The sequence below is a fragment of the Schistocerca americana genome, chromosome 2 (genome assembly GCF_021461395.2).
Source record: "Schistocerca americana isolate TAMUIC-IGC-003095 chromosome 2, iqSchAmer2.1, whole genome shotgun sequence".
In the NCBI taxonomy this organism is placed as follows: Eukaryota; Metazoa; Arthropoda; class Insecta; order Orthoptera; family Acrididae; genus Schistocerca; species Schistocerca americana.
The window spans coordinates 1,085,448,752-1,085,475,818 of record NC_060120.1 but is presented as its reverse complement, the minus strand read 5'-3'; the positions used below and the strand labels follow the sequence as shown (position 1 = coordinate 1,085,475,818).

At 39.7% G+C, this 27,067-nt stretch overlaps 1 protein-coding gene across 1 annotated transcript in view; it reads right to left on the bottom strand.

Annotated features, from left to right (window-relative positions):
• LOC124596488 (zinc finger protein 879-like) overlaps positions 1 to 27,067 on the bottom strand; it is a 358,944-nt gene that overhangs the window by 261,892 nt on the left and 69,985 nt on the right. Inside the window, exons 2-3 of the mRNA XM_047135638.1 lie at positions 26,297 to 26,638; positions 14,125 to 14,215 (exon numbers count right to left, since the gene is read on the bottom strand). Of these exons, the coding sequence (XP_046991594.1) occupies positions 14,125 to 14,215; positions 26,297 to 26,638 (433 nt within the window). The remainder of the gene's footprint in view (positions 1 to 14,124; positions 14,216 to 26,296; positions 26,639 to 27,067) is intronic.

The window sequence follows — 27,067 nt, the reverse complement described above, 5'->3', positions numbered from 1 at the left end:
TTCCTATTCATCTGCATTAATTTACATATATCTATATTTAGAGTTAGCTGCCATTCTTTACACCAATCACAAATCCTGTCCAAGTCATTTGTATCCTCCTACAGTCACTCAATGACGACGCCTTCCCGTACACCACAGCATCATCAGCAAACAGCCGCACATTGCTATCCACCCTATCCACCTACGTAGATAGAAAACAACAGCAGACCTACCACACTTCCCTGGGGCACTCCAGATTATACCCTCACCTCCGATGAACACTCACCATCGAGGACAATGTACTGGGTTATATTATTTAAGAAGTCTTTGAGCCACTCACATATTTGGTAACCAATCCCATATGCTCGTACCTTAGTTAGGAGTCTGCAGTGGGGCACCGAGTCAAACACTTTCCAGATGTCAAGGAATATGGCATCCATCTGATATCCTTCATCCATGGTTCGCAAGATATCATGCGAAAAAAGGGCGAGTTGCGTTTCGCAGGAGCGATGCTTTCTAAAGCCGTGCTGATACATGGACAGCAACTTCTCTATCTCAAGGAAATTCATTATATTTGAACTGAGAATAAGTTCGAGAATCCTGCAACAAACTGCCGTTAAGGATACTGATCTGTAATTTTGAGGATCTGTCCTTCTACCCTTCTTATATACAGGTGTCACCTGCACCTTTTTCCAGTCGCTCAGGACTTTACATGGGGCAAGAGATTCGCGATAAATGCAAGCTAAGTAAGGAGCCAATGCAGTAGAGTACTCTCAGTAAAACCGAATTGGAATCCCATCAGGACCTGGTGATTTATTTATTTTCAACCCATTCAGCTGCTTCACAACCCCAGGGATGTCTATCACTATGTCCTCCATACGGGAATCTGTACGAGACTCAAACGGCAGTATGTTTGTACGATCCTCCTGCGTGAAAGATTTCTCAAATGCTAAATTTAAAATTCCAGCTTTCGTTTAGCTGTCTTCCGTTGCCAGGCCAGACTGATCAGTGAGTGACTGGATGGAAGCCTTCGACCCGCTTACCGATTTTACGTAAGACCAGAATTTCCTTGGGTTTTCAGCAAGATCTTTTGCTAAGGTATGACGGTGGTAGTGGTTGTATGCTTTGCGCATTGCTCTTTTTACAGCAGCGCGAATCTTTACTAACTTTTGCCTGTCCTCATTCTCCCGATCTTTCTTGTACCGCGAGTCAACTGCCTTTGCTTCCTGAGCATTCTCCGAATTGCGCTGTTAAACCATGGTGGGTCTTTTCCGTCCGTAACCCACTTCTTCAGTGCATACTTCTCCAATGTGTGATTTACTATGTGTTTAAAATTTGCCCATAATTCTTCCACGTCCATCATACCAGAAGTAAATGAAGTCGATTCATTTACAAGGTGGGATGCTAACAACTGCTCATCTGCTCTTTCTAATAAGAAAACTCTCCTAGCCTCCTTACCGACTTTTTAACTTTCGTAACCATAGTCGTAATGACAACATCACGATCACTAATCCCTGCCTCAACACTGACACTGTCGATGAGGTCTGGTCTGTTTGTGGCTACCAGATCTAAAATATTTCCATTACGCGTTGGTTGTCGATTTAGCTGCTCAAGACAGTTTTCAGATAATGTGTTCAAAAGTAATTGACACGACGGCTCGTCTGTACCACCTGTAATGAATCCATAGACATCCCAGTCTATACTAGGTAGGTTGAAGTCGCCTCCGACTAATATAGCAACGATCCGGGTACTTCTGCGATACAGATTGTAGACTCCCTTTGAATGATTCTAGAACTGTCACGGTGGAACCTGGTGGCCGGTAATAACACCCAACAATTAACTTTATTTCTCCTAGCCCTGTTAAACGTGTCCAGATAACTTCACAATCACACACTACTTCGACCTCAGTAGACACAATATTTCTGTCAACTGCAATGAAGACACCACCTCGTACGGTGTCTAATCTGTCTTTCCAATACACGTTCCAGGCCTCACTAAATATTTCAGAACTTCCTATCTCAGGGCTCAGCCAGGTCTCAGTCCCAAGAATAATTTGCGTGCCACACACTTGCATGAGTGTGTGTGTGTATGTTATCTATTTTCCACAAAGATCTTGTGGGCCGAAACCTCACTTTCTGACAGTCGTTCTGTTGTGCCTATGTGCCACTCAAATTAAGATTTAAGCTACTTTCTGGAAATATGAACTTTAAAAAACAGTGATTGGACACACTCAAATTAAATTGCTGGAAAGAAAAGCAGAACAACTGAAGGGGATTCCGTAAGTTAATTTTGCCAAAACTTAAACAAATATGTTATTGCAACCCAATCTCAAGATCTTTACATATTTTCTGGAATAATAAATAAAGGAATATGATATCTTTAACAGTACATTTAAAAAACACACTGATATACATATTTAATTATTTGTACTAAACTAACTGTTATTACAATCTAAATAACATATCTTTGCAAGAGCGCAAAAGTTCGGAAATCTCGCCTGGTGCAGGGCTACCTATAGCTTGTAGAACAGTTCATAATGGGAGGGACCCTCCATGGTATAAGGTACTGTAAAGAGACTTAAAAAAACAGTAACTGTTGCATAATTGGTGTAAAACAAATATAAGGCTATATTCAAACAATGGAAAATCCAAGATGAAATGTAACAATATTATGAAAAGGAAAGTTGTTACTCACCATATAACAGAGATGCTGAGTCGCAGATAGGCACAACAAAAAGACTTTAACAATGGCAGTGTGGTTTCAGATGCCTGAGACTGCAGTCGTGTGTGCGAGGTGTGTGTGTGTGTGTGTGTGTGTGTGTGTGTGTGTGTGTGTGTGTGTAATCCAGTGTTGACGAAGGCCTTAATGGCCGAAAGCTTTAATTGTGAGAGTATTTTTGTTGTGCCTATCTGCGACTCAGCACCTCTGCTATACGGTGAGTAGCAACTTCGCTTTTCAAAATATAAGGCTATAGATGACGAAAGAGTGTATGAAACATGTTTAGCTGACAAGAGCAATGCATGAAGCCTTCAGTGCCTACCACAGCAGAATCTTAAAATGCCTCACAAAACCCAAAGGAATTCTAGTAACATGTAAAGGCCATCACTAACATCAAAGTTAGTGCACAGAGACTCATGGATGACAGAGAACTGGAATTAAGGGTAGCAAAGCAGAAGCAGATATGCTGAATTACATTTTCAAATGTTCCTTTACTAAGGAAGATGCAAAAGTACTCTCACAGTTTATTTCTTTCAACACTGAAAAGATGTAGACATTAATGCCAACCGCATTGAGAAACAGCTAAAATCACTAAAATTGACAAGGTTCCAGAATCCAATCGAATTCCTGTCAGATTCTATAACGAATTTACATGTAATCAATATAATAGAAGGAAACATTCCACGTGGGAAAAAATTATATATAAAAACAAAGATGAGGTGACTTACCGAACGAAAGCGCTGGCAGGTGTTTGTTTGTTTGTGTGTCTATCGACCTGCCAGCGCTTTCGTTCGGTAAGTCACCTCATCTTTGTTTTTATATAGAATTTACATGTAAGTTAGATTTCAATTTAAAAAATGACACCAATTTTTAAAAAAATGACACCATAGGTACCTCAAACAAAAAACTGCTCTGAATGATTGGAAGAAAGCACAAATCTCCGAGTAGGAAAGCAGAAGTGATCCACAAAGCTATCCTCCTATCTCATCAATACCTATCTGTTGTAGAATCCTAGAACATATCCTTAGCTCATACATAATGAGGCATCTCTAACAGCAAGACCTCCTGTATGCTAATAAAAACAGATTCTGGAAACACTGATCACGTGAGATGCAACTCTCACTTTTCCAGCGTGACATCCAAGATCCAATCGGCTGGATGCAAAATTTCTTAGCTTCCAAAAAATAATTGATTTGGTACCATACCAACAGTTAACGAAACTACGATTATATGGGTTATCAAACAAAACTTGTTACTGCACTGAGGATTTCTCGGTAGGGAGGACACGGCACGTTACCTCAGACGGAGAGATGGCAGTAGATGTGCCCCAGTGAACTGTGTCGGGATCCCTGCTATTTGTGTTGTATATTAATGAGCTGGCAGACTATATTAACAGCAATCTCAGAGTTTTTGCAGGTGATGCAGTTATCAATAATGATGTACTTTGCAGAAAATGCTATGACAAAAAAAAAAAAAAAAAAAAAAAAAAAAAGTATTAAAAAAAATTAATCAGTCAGATTTGGATAATATTTCAAAGTGGTGCAAACACAGGCAACTTGATTTAAATGTACAGAAATGAACAATTATGCACTTTACTAAACAATAAAAGTAGTATCCTACGACTATAATATCTCTCTCCGACACAGTCCGAACAGGCCTCGGAAGGTCCGACAGTATGGACTGACCACCGTTTCAGCGTCAGCCAGTAGGCATCACCGGATGTGGACACAGACGGTCATGTGATCAGCACACAAGTCTCCCAGCCGTAGTCAGCTTCAATGACTGGACGCACTACTTCTCACACGAGTGGCTCCTCAGCTGGCCTCACAAGTGTCGAGTGCACCCACTTGCAGACAGCGCTCAGTAGACCCGACAACACTTAACTTCAGTGATCTGACGAGAACCGGTATTGCCACCGTGGCGAGGCTATTGGCACGACTACGTTATCGAGTGATCCGAAATTATAATTTGTTAGCTGATCCAAATATCTGGGTGTAACAAGATGTAGAGATATGAAATGGAACAATCACATGGGCTCAGTCATGATAAGGTGGGTGGCAGACCTAGGTCCCTGCCATAATACTGGGAAAATGCAGTCAGTTTACAAAGGAGACTGCTTGTACGGACCCATACCAAACTGAACTAACAGGGGTTCACGAACGTATACGAAGAACTGTGACACACCCTGTCACGAGATTGTACAATTCGCCTGAGAATCTTTTTGCTTTGGCAGGCTTTTGAATATTGACACAAATTATCACACAAAAGCCTACTAACAAAATATCAGGAATCAGTAATAGGTGAAGAATCTAGAGACATTTTTCAGCCCCAACTTGTCACTCCCATAAGGAATATTATGACACGATTAGACTACTTACTGCACACAGAGAGGCACCTACGCACTCATTCCTTCCACATTCTGTATACACCCGAACGCAAACCGTAATGCGTAGTACTTTGCCGAGTTCCCTCTGTCATCTACTTCAAAGTGGTTTGTAGTGTATGTGTGTAAATGTATATGTAAAACTTGTTGGTTCTTTGAAGCAGACTTCAAATTCCATACAATCATTGTGTGTGTTTTGTTTGGATTTGCACACAATGGCAGTGAAACATAGTTTGATGGTTATGGAGTGTAGGAACACTTTGCCAATAAGTTTTCTTTTTGGGGATATTGGCGATAGCATATTTTGGATTAAATCAATTTATTTCTCTTTGGCTGTCAAGAAGTTCATTAATCTAGATGACTTTTAAGTCTCTGCACATGGCTCTGTTGGATTTAGAGTGTGTTGTGAGTCTGGTGGAGAACACACTTATACAGCTCAATTTACAAGTGTAGATTTTTGAGCCATTGTCACTGTCATGATTTGTGTCCCAGCACCTTTCTACAGAGTAGACTTCAAGATACATGTTGTTAAAGGCTTTACAACAGCCTGAAGCTCACCTTTATTTCTCAAGTACCTCAACACACGAAACACTCTCACATCCACAGAAATAATTGCTATCCTCCACGTAAAAACCAATTATGACCCAATAATCTCACCTTCGGCAAACACTCCTCCACTATCGTTAAGCATTAAGCACTGCAGGGATTGCCTGGCTGAGAGGTTCTGCCAGCAGTTATACTTGCCCACCAATGGGCACTGCAACAGTGACCTCATTCCAGAAATCCAGCAGCATCTCAAGTCCCTATATTCATCCCATACCCTCATTTCTGAGACTGTCTCCCTCATAAGTCCCTTACTCCCTACACTCTCAACCTTCAACACGCTTCCTAAAATATGTAAGTTGACCACCCACAATGCCCCATTGTAAGTGGATACTGCAGGCCCCCCTTCTCCCAGAGAGAATCTCTGCCCTTGTGGACCGACATCTTCAGCCTATTGCTCATAACCCAAACTTCTATGTAAAAAGACACCAAGCATTTTCCATACTGAATGACTAGAGTTCATGTCTTTTTACCTCCTGACACTGTGCTCATCACTGTCAATGCCATCTCCCTCTACACAAACACCCCCAATGTTTCGTGGCCTTGTTGCCACTGAACACTATGCCCGACTGACTCCAAACATACGACCTCCTTCCTGTTCACCACGATCAACTAAACTGACCCAAAATTACTTCTCCTTTGAAGCGATCAGCAACCGACAAATGTGTGGCACAGCCAAGGGCAACCTACTTGTCGACTATCTATAGGAATGCTTTTTCTTCTTCCAGAATCCCAGACCCTTCACCTGGTTGAGATTCAATTATGACATCTCTATGATCTGGAGTAAGGGTAAGGACATCCTGCACATATTCCTCCAGAACCTCAATACCTTCTCCTCCATTCACTTCACATGATGCTTCTCTATCCAACAAGCCACTTTGTCTGTCCTCGCTCCAAATCGCTTGCCATCGGTTCGTATCCCTGTAAAAGACCTCAGATGCAGACCTGCCCCACAGATCCCCCCACTGCCACCTGCTCCTCCCTGTCACAGGGTTTCCTACCCCACCAAAGACAGGGCTACTAATGAAAGCAGCTATGTGGTCCACCAGCAGACACAATGATTTTGCAGGATTCTATGTGAGCATGACCACAGACAACCTGTCTGTCTGTACCGATGGCCACTTCCGAGCTGTGGCCAAAAGATATCTGGAATACCCAACAGCAAAATATCGCATGTAACACGAGCTATGTTTACATGCAACAAATGTTCCAAAAGATGAAAACTGGATTTCAGGATACCATTTTTCTCTGTCGTGTTTACATGTTAAGGCCTGAAGCAAACTTGCTAGCCCAGTTCAATTTGGTGTTTGGAAAACTGCTGAACCAGCTTCTGATTTAGTCAACACAATCTTTATTTCTCTTCAAAGGAGTAGTAATTGTAGGTGACCCCATTCTAGAAATCCTGCAAGATCTCCAGTCTCTCGTCAAATCCTCAGGCCCAGCCCAGAATCTCTCCCAGGAGACTCTCTCTCTCTCTCTCTCTCTCTCTCTCTCTCTGTCTGTCTGTCTGTCTGTCTCTCCTTGCCACTACCACTCCCTGCACTCCTACCTTCTACATGCTTCCTGAAATCCATAAACCAAACCACCCAGGCTGGCCCAATGTGGCCAGTTGCTGAGCCCTAAGTGAGAAAATCTCTGCTCTCATAGACCAGTGCCTTCAGCCTAATATCTGCAACCGACCCTCCTATATAAAAGATACCAACCATTTTCTCCACTGACTCTCCACAGTCCCTGTTCCTTTACCATATGGTGCCCTGCTCATCAGTATGATGCCACCTACGTTTACACTAACGTTCCTAAAGACTGCTATTGAACACTACCTTTCCCAATGCTCGACAGATTCCAAACCTACAACTCATTCGTAATCACCGTGACCAACTATATCCTCACCCACAATTACTTCTTCTTTGAAGACATTACCTACAAACAAGCCAGGGGTACAGCTAATGGCACTCACATGGCACCATCCTATGCCAACCTACTCACGGGCCATCTATAGAGGAATTCTTCCTAAACACCCAGAATTGCAAACCCCTCACCTGGTACAGATTCACTGATGGCATATCCAGGATCTGGATTGAGGGTGAGGACACCCTATACACATTCCTCCATAATCTCAACACCTCCCCTATTTGCTTCACCTGGTCCTAGACAACCCAACAAACCATCGTCCTAGGTGTTGACCTCCACCTCAAAGATGGCTACATCAGTACCTCGGTCCATGTCAAACATACCAACTACAACCAATACCTCCACTTCAACAACTGCCACCCATTCCAGACCAAGTGGTCCCTTCCATACTACCTACTCACCTGTGGCCATCACATCTGTAGTGATGAGCTGTCACTCTTCAAATACACTGAGGATCTCACTGAGGCCTTCAAAGACTGTAATTACTCTCCCAACCTTGTACAAAAACAGATCTCCTGTAACTTATCTCTCGAGTCACCTACCACCTCCCAAAGTCCCACCATCCGGCCACAGAGGAGCATTTCCTTGTGACTCAGTACCCCCCATGGCTGGAGCAACTGAATCACATTCTCCGCTAGGGTTTTCTCGCTGTGCTGTAAAATGAGGATTGTACTACCCACTATCCTTCCCACTCCTCCCAAAGTCGTATTCTGCTGCTCAAAGTCGTATTCTGCTGCCCACTGAATCTACACGATATCCCCATACAACTCCTGCTCCCAACCCCTTGCCTCATGGCTCATTTCCCTGTAATAGACATAGATGCAAGACCCATAAATATTCCCACCACCACCTACTCCCACCTGGTCACAAGCATCACCTGTGCCACCAAAGGCATGGCTACCTGTGAAACTAGTCATGTGATCTAGAAGCTAAGCTGCAACCACAGTGTTGCATTCTACTAGAGCATGACAAATAATAAAATGTCATCCGCATGAATGGCCACCGACAAACTGTAGACAAGAAACAGCTGGACCACCCCATTGCTGAGCACACCGCCCAACACAACATTCTTCATTTCAGTGACCACTTCATAGCCTGTGCCATCTGGATCCTTCCCACCAACACCAGCTTTACTGAAATGCACAGGTGGAAACTCTCTCTGCAATATATCCTACGTTCCTGTAAACTTCCTGGCCTCAACCTTTGTTAAGTCTTTGTCCTTACCCTCTAGCCTCTTTGCTGTTCCCATTCCAGCACTACACAGTCCTCTGTCCCACCAATGCTTCCAAAGTCTTTTTACCTATCTCTTTTTCTGCTAACACCCCCCCCCCCCTCCCATCCTCTGTTTAATCTCCCGAGTGCACCTAGCTGCCCTACCCTCTCTTCATCTTATTCCTGTATGTTCCCACAAGCAGCACTTCACCGTACCCCACCCCTACCCTGCTATCCTTCCCCCTCCAAGTTCCAGCCATTTGTTGTGCCTATCTGCGACTCAGCACCTTATCATAATATTGTTACATTCCATCCTGGATTTTCCGTTGTTGAATTTTTTTGGATATGTAACATGTATCCAGTTGAAACTTCCTGTTCAACTTGCATGTGTTCATCCACTAAGTAATAACATTTTAGTGTCAGTGCCTCATGCAGCTTCCATTTAAGTGGACATTCATCTGCATTAACTTGTTCCCTTGTAATTTATAATAAATTTTCAGTCCGGCATACTGAAGACACTATGCATACAGCTTAGGAATGGCAGAGTGGATGACTTTATGATTTACAGTATATATATTTCAAATGATTTTTTCTGTATTTTTAGTGTCCATACAATGTTTGTCGAGTTATAAAAAAAAAAGGCCATACCTAATAATGGATTCAATGTGGCTTCTATATGCTATTTTCTGTGTGTTGATGTCTGTTGTAGTTGATAATATTTGCACTGCAACTGCAAAACCGCTGACTTTGTTTGCTAGGTACTCAATAAGTAGACTCAACCATTTAGCTGAAACCAAGTTTCTAAGGTAATGAGGGTACTGATAAAAGATTTTGGAATTTTTTTTTTTCCAAATCCTGATTTTCAACTAACACAGAAGTATTATCTGCAAACAGAACTAACAAGAAGCTGATATTTCATGGTAAGTCATTAACACAGAAGATAAACAGGACTGGGCCTAGTGTGGAGCCTCGTGGAACACCTTGAGATTCTTTTTTCCAGTCAGAATAATAATTTGCCCCATTTAAAGAAATGATAATTCTTTGCTTTCTGTTTGATAAGTATGATTTAAGCTATTTTAGGGCACTCCCCCTAATGCCATACTTTCCAAGTTTGGAAATAAGCAATGCACATAGTTAAGACTACACAACAAGATTGTAATCTCAGCAGCTCAGACAGCTCATTGCAAAGTTATTGCTGGAAGCAGATGTTTATATGGTCAGTGTGTAAAGTTGTTGTGAACTTGAGTTTTGCCAGTTGTGTAACAGCTTGAAATATGTGAACTGAATTTTTTGGTTAATAAGTCAGTACATTTCTTCTCTTTCAAAAACATTTTCAATAATCTGAAACAAATTTTCTTTTTGGAAATGAAACTTCATCATTTCTTTGTCCCTAATGCAAAACTTTTTCAGTGTTTCTATGAAAACATATGAAGTCTGTTGAGGTAATTTAAACGGAAAGATGATGAACAATGAGTGACGAGAGAGTTTTGGAAAAGAAGGTGTTTGTTTTTTTAGTATAACCATTTTGGACCTACTGAAATAAAACTTACATTGTGATGACATTAATATTCTCAGCAGTCATTTAGTGGAGAGGTGTTATTAACTGTTCATTCCTACCAGTCTGATTCAAAAGACAACAGCTAGATGTTCATGCTTGTTTAATGTTTAAGAATTAGAATTAAGAATCAATACATGAAACATAAAGTTCACTCACTTTGCAAAGTGTTACATGTGCCTGTTATAACTAATTGTGTACATTCAGTGCCAGAACACGTGAAATAAGCAAAACAGTGGTTTACCATTATGTTAATAATTTCATGCAAAATAATTATAACATCAATATGCATTTAGGAACCCTTGGATTGTGTCACACCTGGTCAGGATTGATCTAACAATAAGTGATTATTATTGTGTAGGAAACTTGATACTAACTATCATTCTTTTATCTTTGCGGACATATGGGCATTGCGCATAAGTGCATTACTAGTTGCCACAAGTGGAAGAAGTGCTTTATTATGCTCCACATTATATGTTGTTTTTGTGAGATATACTGACGCTTTAGTGTTCATCTCTGACATGTTAATGCAGGTGTCATAAAATCAGCTATAAGCAACATCTCTGCAAATCAGATATTTATTTAGTTATATTTATATGTGTAAGCTGAGTTTCAACACTTGCTTCATGTCTGAGTAAAATCATTTGTGTCACATAATTTTGCTTTAAATGCCTAGACCTAAAAACATTGAGTACAATTTAAACACGCTTTTTATACTGACCCCCATCAAAACTTGTGCTCGACTTGTGATATACTGTGTATTTTCGTATGTAAGTGGACAGAAACAAATTTTGTGGTACAGGAGCAGTTCAAATCCACATTTGTACTTTATACAATTTTAGCAGTAGTCTCCTCATTTACAAATCATTCACACTGAATTTCAGTGTACCTCTAGGCGAACTATCAATTATTTTTGAGAATTTTTGGAAGGAAAGATTGTTTTGCATAACACATTCTGTAGTAATCGACTTTATGATTGACAGTTACTGTAGCACATATTATGACTAACATGATGGGATATATTTAGTTGTCTCTTTCATCTGGGATGTATATTGTCTTCATTTATTGCACATTAATTATATTTTCAAGCTTTTTCATTGTCGTAACCTCAAAAAACTCAAGAAATTTGTGATTTCTGTCCCAGTATTACAATCGAAGTGATGAACTGCTGAAGCATTCACAACAAAATTCCACGGTTTGAAGAGCTCTAAAAAAGCAGTGGAGCTTGCATAATACTAGTGTACAGCAGGATAGGTTGGTTGCAAATGGTGTTAGTATATTTGTTGCCATTGACAAGAAACTCAAATCCACTGAGAGAAACACCGAAGCTGCATGTCAGATCTTTAGGGCGGGCCTCAGTAATCGAAGGTCAGCATAAACTTATAACTGGATCCTTCTATTGACCACCAGACTTACCTTTCAATGTAACTGAAAACTTTAAAGCAACCTAAGTTCTGGTCATATGTAAAGGGTGTTAGTGATATCAAAATTAATGTCCAGACAATCATGGACATAACAAGAACTGAAACAGAGGGTAGCAAAGCAAAAGCAGAACTGCTTAACTCTGTAAATATTCCCTTACAAAGGAAAATCCAATAGTAACACCCAATTAAATTTTCGCATCACTGCAAAGATGAATGAGGTAAGTAGCATTAGTGATGATGATGATGATGATGATGATGATGATAAAATAACTGAAATCACTAAAACAGCACATAGGTTCAGAGCTTGATGAAATACCTGTCAGATTTGATATCAAATCTGTAACAGAGTTAGCTCCGTTCATAGTCTCCCATAAATTCTTCTAACAAAAAACCATTTCCAGTAGTTTGAAGAAAGCAAGGATTACATCCCTCTACATCAAGGGTAGCAGCACTTGACATCCACTTATTCTAGAATCTTAGAACAGCACATATTCCAAAAACATCGATCACGTGACACGCAGCTCAAACTTCTTTCACACGACAAGTCTGAAATTCATGACTGGACTGAGGATTTTTTGATAGAGAGGACACAGCACATTATCTTGAAAGGAGACTCATCAACAGATGTAGAAGTAACTTCAAGTGTGCCCCAGTGAAGTGTGTTGGGAAACTTGATATTCACATTCTATACTGATGACCTTGCAGATAATATCAACAGTAACAGAACAGACAACGCAGGTATCTACAATGAAGTACTGTCTGAAAATGGCTTCACCAATATTTAGTAAGATTCTAAAGTGGTTCAAATACTGGAGACTTGCTTTAACAATTCAGAAAATTAAAATCGTGCACTTCACAAAATGAGAAAATTCAGTATCCTATGACTACAGTATCAAGGAGTCACAGTTGGAATTGGCCAACTTGTACAGATACCTGGGTGTAATAATCTGTAGGGGTATGAAAAGAAACTATGCCATAGGTTCAATCTATATGTCCATAAATACTGTTCAAGCCACTTTACAGTGCATGGCAGAGAGTACCTTGTAACACTCCTAATCACTTTGTATCCTTTCCTGCCCCACTCACAAACAGAATGAGAGAAAGTTGACTGACTATATGCTACCATATGAGTCCTAATTTCTCTTGTCTTATCTCTGTGGTCCTTACACGGGCAGCAGTAGAATAGTTCTGCAGTTAGCTTCAAATGACAGTCCTAAATTTTCTCAATAGTATTCCTTGAAAATAATGTCACCTTCCCTTCAGGGATTCTCATTTGTCCCCCCAAAGCATTTCTGTAGCACTTGTCTGTCAACCAAACCCACTGATATCAAATCATGCAGCCTGCGTCTAAATTGCTCTGATGTCTTTCTTTAATCCGACTTGATGGGGATCCCAAGCACTTGAGCAACACCCAAGAGTGTTCTATACACAGTTTCCTTCACAGATGAACCACAATTTCCAAAAATTCTACCAATGAACTGAAGTCGACCATTCATCTTCCCTACTACCATCCTTACAAACTTGTTCCATTTCATATCAATTTGCATTTAATTGACGTGACTGTGTCAAGCAGCACATTAATATTGCTGTATTCAAACATTATGGTACTATTTTTGCTACTCATCTGCATTAACATACAATTTTGTCCATTTAGAGCTCCCATACCAACAAAAAAATTTTGTCTAAGTCTTCTTGTATCCTATTACAATCACTCAATGAATATACCTCCCCATACACCACAGCATCATCGGCAAACAGCCGCAGATTGCTGCTCACTCTGTCCGTCAGATCACTTATGTATAGAGAGAATAACAGCAGCCCTCTCAAGCTTCCCAGCGGCACGCCTAACGATACTCTTGTATCTGATGAACACTCGTCGCCAAGGACAATGTACTTAGTCCAATTACTTAAGAACTCTTTGACCCACTTCCATATCTGTGGACCTATTCTGTGTGCTCATACCTTTTTTAACAGTTTTCAGTGGGGCATTGTGTTAAATGTAGGTAAAGTACGTGACAGACTGACAATATACTAGGAAACTGTCATCAGTTCACAAAGGAGATATCTTACAAAATACTTATGCAACTGATTTACACAAAAAGCCTGCAGCAATAAATTACCACATAATCATTTGCACAGAAAACATTCGAAATATTTATTCTTAATAGTGATAGTGAAATGACATTTGGTAGAATGCAGATATTGTTAATTTTTCATGTGTTTTACAGAATCATTAACATCCATACCACCATCCTCCAATTCTTTTATTCCTTTCAGTCTGTTAAATAGCATTTTTATAAGAAACAGGAAAAATTATGCAGCAACTTTTAAATACTCACTTTGTTCATTGTGTGTGTTGATGTCTCTGTCAGAGAGAACACACTCTACAAATTCAGGAGGCTCTGCATTGGTCTCAGTGGGAGAATCATACTGAAACACACATCATCATTAGTGGATTATTTCACAATTATTAATAAAACACTTTTATAATTACAAATAAGTATGTAATCAAATAATGGAAAATCCAGGCTGTAATGTAACAATATTACGAAAAGGAAAGTTGTACACACCACATTGTGGAGATGCTGACTTGCAGATAGGCGCAACAAAAAGACTGCCACAAATTAAGCTTTCACAGCCAGTAAGACCTTCGCCACAAATAGACAACACACACACACACACACACACACACACACACACACACAAACTGCAGTCTCAGGCACCTGAAAACATACTGCCAGTGTGGTTTCAATTGCCCAAGACTGCGGTTGTGTGTGTGAGTTGCGGTTGTGTGTGTGAGTTGCGTTTGCATAAGTGTGTGTGTGTGTGTGTGTGTGTGTGTGTGTGTGTGTGTGTGTGTGGTCTATTTTTGGCAAAGGTCTTACTGGCTGAAAGCTTCATTTGTGGCAGTCTTTTTGTTGTGCCTATCAGCAAGTCAGCATCTCTATTTTTGACAAAGGCCTTACTAGCCATTTGTTGTGCCTAATAAATATGTAAAACTTCCTCAGTTACAAGTTGGATCAAGCTAATAAGACTTTTTTTATGTTAGTGTGAATACAAAAACTGAGTACATCGAAGAATATTCACTGTGTTAGAAACAACCTTCTGGTGTATTGTTGTTGTTGTTGTGGTCTTCAGTCCTGCGACTGGTTTGATGCAGCTCTCCATGCTAATCTATCCTGTTCAAGCTTCATCTCCCAGTACCTACTGCAGCCCACATCCCTCTGAATCTGCTTAGTGTATTCATCTCTTGGTCTCCCTCTACGATTTTTACCCTCCACGCTGCCCTCCAATACTAAATTGATGATCCCTCGATGTCTCAGAACATGTCCTACCAACCGATCCCTTCTTCTAGTCAAGTTGTGCCACAATTCTATTCAATACCTCCTCATTAGTTATGTGGTCTACCCATCTATCTTCAGCATTCTTCCTCAGCACCACACATTTTGAAAGCTTCTATTCTCTTCTTGTCTAAGCTATTTATCATCCATGTTTCACTTCCATACATGGCTACACTCCATACAAATACTTTCCGAAACGACTTCCTGACACTGAAATCTATACTCGATGCTAACAAATTTTTCTTCTTCGGAAACGCTTTCCTTGCCATTGCCAGTCTACATTTTATATCCTCTCTACTTCAACCATCATCAGTTATTTTGCTCCCCAAATAGCAAAACTCCTTTACTACTTTAAGTGTCTCATTTCCTAACCTAATTCCCTCAGCATCACCCGACAATTCGACTACATACCATTATCCTTGTTTTGCTTTTGTTGATGTTCATCTTATATCCTCCTTTCAAGACACTGTCCATTCTGTTCAACTGCTCTTCCAAGTCCTTTGCTGTCTCTGACAGAATTACAATGTCAGCAGCGAACCTCAAAGTATTTATTTCTTCTCCACGGATTTTAATACCTACTCCAAACTTTTCTTTTGTTTCCTTTACTGCTTGCTCAATATACTGATTGAATAACATCGGGGATAGGCTACAACCCTGTCTCACTCCCTTCCCAACCTCTGCTTCCCATTCATGCCCCTCGACTCTTATAACTGTTGGTTTATAACTTTCAGTAATTCTTTCTTCCCTATGCCTTCTAGAACCATGTCCTTTGTTTTTCTCTCAGTCCAACAAGTTATTCTATTTCTCCAGTCTTGCAGCTTTGAGGCAAACTTTCTTGTGCCTTGGTAATATCCATCTGTATGTTGGGACACTCTGTATAAAGATCTTTAGAAAGCTTCTCATAGTGTGGAAGCTGTCCAAGTTGCACATCTGTATGCTGGACACTCTGTACAAGGATCTTTGTATAAACAACAATTGTGTTGTTATCTCTGTGTCAAGAACATTAAACCTTGTAATGATTTGTAAGGTTTTAATTTTGGAACTTCCAGCGTCTTTCTCACTTGTATGTCCTATGCAGAGATGGACTTCTTCAAAACATTGTTTTCTATATAGGGTCAGAAACGATGCACTACCATAAATGTTCCCAGAGGAGAGATTAAAGATGTAGATAGCTACAATAATATCGTTATACAGAGTGTCCCACTCAAACCTCCCTGATTTCAAAGACCCAGGAGAAAAAAAACACAGTAGATACAACAGTGAAAAATGCACTTAAAAAAATCCCACCTAAGAAATATGATCTGTGAGAGGACTGCTGAAGAGAGGGATCTTTGACTGCAGCGACAACGCTTAGCCACTGGAAAGTAGCAGAAGAAGTAGAAGAATGATGATGAAGAAGAAAAAGAGCCACATCTTACCACTAGATTAAACATTTGAAGGAAGCTGGTGATGTTAGGTACAAAGCTCTGTTGAGTAAAACGTATTATTACTGAAATTACAACAATATTGACTGTATCAAAACTGAAATTCATTCATCATATTGTACAAAAAATTTAAATTCAGTGGGAGGGGCGATGTTCCCAGCACAATAATAAAAAAGTCTCTCATAGTAGTGCATGTCCTGTCTCCATAATCAACCAGTATTTTGATGAGGGCTGTTTTCTAAATTGACGAAAATATTTCGAAGTTTGGCCATTTCATGGAAATGTAAACAAGGCGAAATCAGGATCTAGAGACCCATCTCATTGTTACCAGTTTTCTCAAAACTACTTGAAAGAATTGCATGTGATAAGTTACAGATTGTAATTCAACACACAGGATTATTTTTTGCAATTAGTATGGCTCTAGGAAAGGGTGCAGTGTAACAGGGGCTGTTTTTCCACAAACTGATAAGCTATGGTTTTCAAGGGAAATGTATAATTTGGATATCATCATATTTAGTGTACAGAAAGCAAAGAGCACTAGTTCAAAACTGTGACAAGAAATTTCTCTCTGGCTAGGCTCAGAAATTACGTGTTCTGGCTGGACCCACAAAATTATAAGTTCCACAAAGTTCAATGTTAGAGCCACTACTAATTTCTGTATTATATCCTGATGTACCACGACAGGTTCAGTTTGATATCATTCTCTATACAGATGAGTGGTCAGTGATAGCAGTGATAATCTTCTGGAAAACTGACTATGAGGTAATCAGCCACTCAGGGAACTACAGGCATGTGTTAAAAATAATAATTTGTAACTAACCATTCTAAAAACAGAAATTGTTCATTTCACCATAAAACAATCAGCCTAATATATAAGATAAATAAACTATATGGACAAAAAACTGGTCCTGCAAACAGTGTCAGATTCCTGTGTGCTAGCAAATAAAAATATGCTATTGAGTAATTGTGTCGAGGACAGCACAGTAAGTTAACCGAACAATATAAGATAAATAAACTATATGGACAAAAAACTGGATCCTGCAAACAGTGTCAGATTCCGGTGTGCTAGCAAATAAAAATATGCTATCGAGTAATCATGTCGAGGACAGCACAGTAAGTTAACCGAACAATCTCTATTAGGTCATGAATGTCATGTAATATCACATATTTGGTTGTAAAAAAACTACCTGTAGAAAGACAAGACACAGTTCAATGTTGTTACCAAAAATCTTCAAAAGTTCTCAACCACTTTACCTCAAATTTTTACAAGATACTGTAATAAACATTTGGATGGGCATTGGCTATATATTTTTAATTTATGTAGATATATCTATACTACTATATAAAGACCAGGTACTGTTTAACAGTGTTACCAAAAATCTCGAAAAGTTACTTCACATTTTAACATGATACTTTACTAAACATTCAAATGGACAACTCTCTCTCTCTCTCTCTCTCTCTCTCTCTCTCTCTCTCTCTCTCTCACACACACACACACACACACACACGCACACACGCACACACACACATACAAACACAAACACACTTTGTTAGCGAAAATATCATTTAATTCTTTACCTATTGACTTCAAGCTTTCACATGGTTCTCTAATAACATTTGGATAGTCATTGACTATATATTTTTAAATATTTGTATTGTATAAATATATATAAAATACAACAGGCAAACAATGTTGGCAAAAATACGGAAACGTTTTAGATCGATTTACTTCAAATTTTTGCACAATACTCTAGTAAACATACAGATGGACATAGACTATCTGTTTTTTAAACAACACTGTCCAGCTTTTCTGTTAAAATCTACTGCAAGGGGAGTGGGGCAGCAGGGGGAGGGGGGTGGGAAGTCTGCTGCGACAAAGTGTTGTTTAGTTACCTTTCTTACACTCAATTTTAAAAATGATATCAGGGCATTTAAACCATTAGACAAATTGTTTCTCCTATGCGTATCTGTTCACCTTATTCGCGTGTACAGTGTGTACATAAAATCCGGGAACACTTTCAATTATTTATAGCACAAGAACTAAACATTGTACAGGTGTCATACATATTGCATTTTGCAGAGAAACTCTGAAATTCTTTTTTACAAACATTCGATATGCGAACCATGAGTGACTCGGCAGACGTCCATACAGTAATTGAATTCTTGCCATACCCGTCCCAGCAAGGCATCGTCAACTGTGGCAGTTGCTTCCTGTATTCTCTCCCGGAGCTCTGCTACATCACGTGGTAGAGGCGGTACATACACCAGATCATTAATGTGTCCCCTCAGAAAAAAGTCACACAGAGTGAGATCTGCTGACAGGGGAGGCCATTTCAGGAACAGCTATCCACCTCTGTAGCACGGCCGATCCATCGATGTGGCAGCTCCGTGTTCAGGTACCCACAAACTTCACAATGAAAATCTGATGGAGCGCCATTCTGCTGAAAGATGAACAGAGAGTCCGACTGCATTTGAGGCATCAGCCATTGCTGCAACCTGTCCCAGTAGGAATATCCAGTGACAGTGCTCTTGACAAAGAAGAATGGCCCATAGAGTTTTCGACATGACACGGCACAAAAAACATTTACCCCTGGAGAATCATGCTCAAATTCAATGCATTCGTTGTTTCAAATGTGAACAGAACTCAAAACACTTGTCTTTGTCGTCGTCATTGAGCTTCTGCACTAGCTCCAATTTTAATGGTTTCTTAGGCAGCTTCTGTCACTGGAGCCATTTCGAATTCACAGGACACACGACACACGAATTTCTTTGGACTCCTTATAAATGTCTCTCGTACGCGCTTCACATTCACTTCACTCACACTGGGATGTCTGCTTCTCTTTGCCGGGCACAAGCAACCCGTCATAACAAATTTGTTGCGCCAGTGGTAAATGGCCTTCCTTGTTGGTGGCTTCTTACCGTACTTGGTTCTAAACATCCACTGAACAGCTGTGGCACAATTATTTTTGTCGAACTCCAACACACAGAAAGCTTGCTCTGCACCTGAACTCGCCGTGTTTGTGACTAGCATTGACTATCGGCAAATTACCAAACTACGCTGTGGCAGTATACACGAAAAAAAAATAAAAATTAAAATTAAAAAAAAAAGCCTTTCAGGGTTTCTCTTCAAAATGACATATGTATGATATCTGTACAATGTTTGGTTCTTGTGTAATAAATAATTGAAAGTGTTCCCAGTCTTTATGAACACCTTGTATATACATTTTAAACAAAATTTACATACATAATGATGTGCTGTATCGTTTTATTCCTCACAGTCGGCATTAACAGAAAACAGGAAAGTTGTATTTATGGCTTATCAGTTTACGATTAGAATACTGCTATGGAATCTGAATCATTTGAAACTTGGTAATCCTACCCACTTGTAGATTAAAACCGTGCAAAATGCTGTCTTGAAGCTACTATCCTCACAGATCCAACAGCTCGAGAGTTCTCTCACACACCCTATGTACCGATTTACCCACTCATTTAAGTGACTTCAATTCCCAATCAAGTTTCCCTTGGCATCACTAATATTCCAGGCTCAAAGTCAGTGGAAGAGGGGAGGGGGGGAGAGAAGAGGTAGACAGAGAGGGGGAAGGAGGAGAAGGAGGAGGTGGACAGAGAGAGGTGGAGGGGGGGGGGGGGGGGGGAGAAGAATGACAGAGAGAATGAGGAGGAGCTAATCGACAGAGAAAGGAGCACAGAGAATAGGGGGGAGGGGGAGGAGGAGGACAAAGTGAGGGTGGTAGAGAATATGGAAAAAGAGGGAGGAAGGGAGGAGGAGGAGAGGACAAAGACAGTAGGAAGAGGAGATGGACAAAGGAAGGATGGAGCAGGAGATTAGGCTACATCCAATTCCCATACATATTTAACAATTGTGAAGCATTCCCAGGTTCACTAGTTATGCATATTTTGTTTCTGTCATTAGGTACACCAAAATTTTCTGGAGGTCTGTGAGAACAAATTTACTCAAAGCTTTCAGACTACAGAAAATAATCATCTGACTGGTGGTCGGAACTAGAAAGGAACAAGACTCAGAGCCTTTATTTGAAAAGCTAATGTCCATTCCAAACATGTGTATGTATGAGACTCATTTTGACAAAGAGAAACCCACAACTTTTTTTTACAGCAACCACTTTAACATCAGTATGAGACTAAATGCAGAGCAAGCAGTGTGTTACTCTGGAGATGTGACATATACCTGAAAAATGTTGAAGAAACCCAGAGAATGCATCCAAAGTAAATGCTATTATATTGCAAAAGATCTCTCAAGTGATAACCATGATAATATAGCACCTGTAAGTTCATGTATATACCCACTAATTTAATCAATTATGGCTGCTAGTCTTTAATATAATATATATGGAGTAGTAACAGCCGTCTGAAACACATGTAGAGCAATGTAACAGTAAATGTATCCCAAGAAAATCCTTTTGAGAAAATGTGTAAAGTGTGAGACAGATTTGCTGACCTTCCCTTAAGGATGGGATGGTAATGAGTATGAGGCTAGGCACTAGCATCCTATGACCTTCTCCACCCTAGCCCTTCTTCTCCCAAAGAAGGGCACTGTTACCTCCTAAAGCTAGTCAGTGTGTCCATTTCATTTTTATATTATCTGTGGCAGTACGACGCAGCCTGCCTCTCAAAGATAAGCACGGCCCAGCAATTCAGGCTCATAATTAATTACATATGCTCAAAATGGAGATTTAGAGACTAGATTTGAAGCCACAAAACATTTCTAGGAGCCAATTTGGTCTCTGAGGGTAATGTATTAGTAATAAAATACAAATTAAACCTGAAGAACTTGCAGGGAGGTAGCAAATTAAAAAGATGGGACCCAGTGAGTCAAAACGACTGGAGGTCGTCAAGTTTCAATCACATCATTAGGGAACAGTCGAAACAAATGAGGGAAATAAATATGAAAGAATATGGGTGGGTAGTTTTGACAAACTGAATAGTGAATGCAGCACAGGAATGGTTAGAGAAAAAGGAACAGTGGAAGAGAAATCCTTACATAAATCGTGAGATATTGAATTTATTTAATGCGAGGAGAAAATATTAAAATGTATCGAATGAATCATCTCAAAACTGAGATTGAAATTAAGTGAAAAATGGCAGAGCACGGATGTACGGAGGAGAAATTGCAAAGTTGTAGAAGCACGCACAACTGTGCAAACAATAGATAGGGAAAATTTACAAAACCGTGGGCCGACAGCTTGGACCTCGAGCTAGTACTGATCTGATATAGGGGAGATCCAAAGATGAAAGGAATGTATGTAGGTGTTCTACAGAGAAAAGGAACTTGTTCTTGTTTATTCCGCTCAGCTCGTCTAGGAAAGTTAATTTCCAGATGCAGCCGTGATTTCCCTGGCAGAGGCATCACATACGCTATGCACGCATTCAAAAATAAACTTATGATTCATTCAGAAATCAACTTTGGTTATATTCAAAAATGTTCAAGAACCAACAGGGCTGTGTTTCAAAATCATATGTACAATCAATAGGCCAAGGTGCGCTGGATGCTAGGTGCTTTGTGAAACTAGGTTTTTTTTCCTCAAGTATATGAATTTGTTACTGCCATTCAAATTGCCTCCTGAGGCAGATACTCTGGTTTGTCCCCCCTCCCCCTCCTCCACGCCCTCCCCCGCCCCTCCCAAGCCCTTAGATCTGGGCCTGCTGCGCCTGCTTGAATCTGGTGCACCAGTAAAATTTTTCCAGCTGCTTGCTGGTACTGCCTGTACAGTTAACAGCCACACTTCTGTAGCCAGAAGCAGGAGAAGGTACTACTCATACGTGACTCTACTGCACATGCACATGAGCCCACTCGCAACTGCTCGAACAAATCTAATGTAAACAGTTGTGACGTCACGCTCATCGGAGGCAATTTGTTGTTATGAAGCATTGCATAGCCTTCCTAAAGCCTCTGACACATTTTGCTTTGGCAGATGCTTGTGTGAGCACAGTCTTTTGTTGTTGTTCCTTTGCAACTTAAGCTTTATTTTCATTTTTTTCTCTCGTTCATGTTTTATTGGTGCAGTATTATTCTGCAGTAGTAGGATATATTAATATCCTTTGTTAGAGTATCAGTTCTTACCAGTCAAAATTACAAAAAATTAACTGAAAACTAAAACAACGAAAAATTCCCAGATTTATAAAAAATTCCTACGTTTTTTCCAGTTTTCTCCCTGATGAAAAAATTCCCGGGTTTTTCCCGGATCTCACAATTGTCCCAGGTCGTATACACCCTATCAAATCTTGCTTGTCCTTTCACTTAAAATTATAACAATTATTTCCAACTGTGTTAATATGAAAATAACATCAATCTTTATTCTTTTAATTCAAATGATGTGTTTGAGAGAGTTACTTGTTTTCGAGGTACTTCCTCGAAAGATTACTGGATGTACTTATTTGTTGAGCATTTGTTTCAGTGATGTAAGTTGTTGCATAGTACCCTTGGCCTGAAGAAGACCACTTTATTAAGTTACTGCAGGAAGGAAACTAAATTCTTGTAATGTCATCACAAGTAATATATCTGTATGAAAGTGCACCTCATTGGGAACAACTTAATCACTTACATACCAGAAGGCACAAACATCTGTGGTTTAGTGAGAAGTGACACAGGAAAGTAAGAAAATCACAGTCACCACGCAAAAAGGTTTACACAATTAAGATCACAATAGACAATAATTCTTCATCCTTCATCTATCAAGAAACAAAGAGCAAAAGATTAGCAATAATGACCATAATGTTAAAACACTTACACCACAGAATTTAGGTTAAGCTTAGTATGTAATGTATTATGTGTGCTGAATGGTCATGCACAGGAATGCGACAAGATACAATCCCAAATGTGTGTGTGTGTGTGTGTGTGTGTGTGTGTGTGTGTGTGTGTGTGTGTGTTCATCTATGACAGTGACTGGTAAAGACTTAGGTCATTACTGCAACACAGAATTCATTGACTTCCCAACAGCAGATCTCAACATTAACTGATAAAAACAAGCTATGCACAGTTGTCATGATCTAAAGCTGACACTATGTTTTTTCTGTTGTGTTGGAGAATATAAGTATTTATAACAATTTATATTACATAGCACAAAGAAACATAGCTTATGAGTTGAGCAGCAACAATAAAACAATAACCACTTGAAAAACACTGATAAAGAGAAGCCAGATGATGGGATCTGGTCATGCACAGGAATGCAACAAGATACAACACCAAATTTCTGTGTGTGGGTATGAGTGAGTGTTCATCTATGACAGTGACTGTTGTATTGTACTTGTAATGTAACGATGTAGAGGCTTGTCTCACTAGGGGTAAGATAGATACTGCCTACAGGAAAATTAAAGAGACCTTTGGAGAGAAGAGAACCACTTGTATGAATATCAAGAGCTCAGATGGCAACCCAGTTCTAAGCAAAGAAAGGAAAGCAGAAAGGTGGAAGGAGTATATAGAGGGTTTATACAAGGGCAATGTACTTGAGGACAATATTATGGAAATGGAAGAGGATGTAGATGAAGATGAAATTGGAGATAAGATACTGCATGAAGATTTGACAGAGCACTGAAAGACCTGAGTCGAAACAAGACCCCGGGAGTAGACAACATTCCATTAGAACTACTGATGGCCTTGGGAGAGCCAGTCATGACAAAACTCTACCATCTGGTGAGCAAGATGTATGAGACAGGCGAAATACCCACAGACTTCAAGAAGAATATAATAATTCAAATCCCAAAGAAAGCAGGTGTTGACAGATGTGAAAATTACCGAACTATCAGTTTAATAACTCACAGCTGCAAAATACTAACGCGAATTCTTTACAGACGAATGGAAAAACTGGTAGAAGCGGACCTCGGGGAAGATCAGTTTGGGTTCCGTAGAAATATCAGAACACTTGAGGCAATACTAACCTTACGACTTATCTTAGAAGAAAGATTAAGAAAAGGCAAACCTACGTTTCTAGCATTTGTAGACTTAGAGAAAGCTTTTGACAACGTTAAATGGAATACTCTCTTTCAAATTCTGAAGGTGGCAGGGGTAAAATACAGGGAGCGAAAGGCTATTTACATTTTGTACAGAAACCAGATGGCAGTTATAAGAGTCGAGGGGCATGAAAGGGAAGCAGTGGTTGGGAAAGGAGTGAGACAGGGTTGTAGCCTCTCCCCAATGTTATTCAATCTGTATATTGAGCAAGCAGTAAAGGAAACAAAAGAAAAATTCGGAGTAGGTATTAAAATTCATGGAGAAGAAGTAAAAACTTTGAGGTTCGCCGATGACATTGTAATTCTGTCAGAGACAGCAAAGGACTTGGAAGAGCAGTTGAACGGAATGGACAGTGTCTTGAAAGGAGGATATAAGATGAACATCAACAAAAGCAAAACGAGGATAATGGAATGTAGTCAAATTAAATCGGGTGATGCTGAGGGGATTAGATTAGGAAATGAGACACAAAGTAGTAAAGGAGTTTTGCTATTTAGGGAGTAAAATAACTGATGATGGTCGAAGTAGAGAGGATATAAAATGTAGACTGGCAATGGCAAGGAAATCGTTTCTGAAGAAGAGAAATTTGTTAACATCGAGTATAGATTTAAGTGTCAGGAAGTCGTTTCTGAAAGTATTTGTATGGAGTGTAGCCATGTATGGAAGTGAAACATGGACGATAACCAGTTTGGACAAGAAGAGAATAGAAGCTTTCGAAATGTGGTGCTACAGAAGAATGCTGAAGATAAGGTGGGTAGATCACGTAACTAATGAGGAGGTATTGAACAGGATTGGGGAGAAGAGACGTTTGTGGCACAACTTGACTAGAAGAAGGGATCAGTTGGTAGGACATGTTTTGAGGCATCAAGGGATCACAAATTTAGCATTGGAGGGCAGTGTGGAGGGTAAAAAGCGTAGAGGGAGACCAAGAGATCAATACACTAAGCAGATTCAGAAGGATGTAGGTTGCAGTAGGTACTGGGAGATGAAGAAGCTTGCACAGGATAAAGTAGCATGGAGAGCTGCATCAAACCAGTCTCAGGACTGAAGCCCACAACAACAACAACAACAATTGTACTTGTCAAACATGGGTATCAGACAAACAAACACCTTTTAAGGCTCATCGTTGAAGGTAGACAGTCAGCATGATGAAGACAATAATAATCATGATCATGGTGATGATTATGAAGATGATATGCAGTTATTTTAGAAAGTTTGAACACGTACTGCATTGTGAACACTTTTCACTAACATTTTGTCACATGGACACTTACCATAATGAAATTCCAGTAGTTCTTGTACTTAAATATAAAGAGAAGGGGTGTACTCAATTGGGCAGCAACAACAAAACTCACTCGATAGCTGCTGTCAGTTTATGATGTGTCCTAAGCAAAAGACATTTTTAAGAGTAAACAATGCAAAGTATTATTAGCATGGGAAATTTAAAAGTACTTTAATTACTTTTAAAACAACGAGCTGTGTGGGCATTTATTGTCCTTGCCTCATACACGATCATGTAATTCACAAAAAGTGGCAGTTCCCAAATTTATCTGATAGGAAGGTAGCAATGTGAATGAAAGAAGCTATGTAAAAGCAGCAGTGAAACTGAGCCCCAGAAGTCAAACAAAGAACAGATTAATGCATTATGTAGAAACTATAGAGGACAGAAATCACTCACTGCAATGATAGCTGCCACTATGAAGATGATTCTAATGCCTACAAATAACTTTAAAACTGTCAACAGTAAGACACAGTCTTAACTTACTTCATCTAATGCACCATCAATGTTATAATTAGATCCATCTCCTCCTTCCTCTTCCTCCTCCTCTTCCTCTTCCTCCTCCTCCGCCTCCTCCTCATCATCATCATCTTCTCCTCCACCAGTGTCACGATCACTTGAGGGTTTTTTGGTTCTGTCATTGGGTTCTACCTTTGCGACAATATCAAGAGAGTCTGCTTTGAATTCTTCTTTGGCTACTTTCGGATCAAATAATATCTGCAGTGATAACTGTGCACGTGAGCTTGTTTCAAAGAAATCAAAGTACTGATTCAACTTCGTGCAGCACTCCAAGCAAACAGTTTTTGGCAGTGGATCCTCTGGGTATAACTGAAACAATAATACAAATAATAAATACAGCGGGAACATGAATTTGGCAGGAACGCGTCACTAGCTACATATTAAACATACAATACATGGATCTCGGTGCTCAGAATTATGGTGATGTAGCAAGTATATGCTCACAAGAATGAGAAACTAAATAATTCTCTATCCAGACAGAATATTTTAGAGTGTGTAACCATCTACAGAGTCAGAAGAATGCAGTATTAGGATACGTCCACCTAAATGAGACAGCTTTCAAGCAGGATGATGGAATATTGCTCAATTCGTTTCTCATAGTTGCTTCGCATCAGCAGGAAGGTAGGTGTGCATAGCAAGCTGAAACCTCTTATAAGAGTACAGAATATCATTTACAGGTAAGGTCACTAAACTATTCTCATAAATTTAAAATTTGTTGCACAGCATATCATATATCAC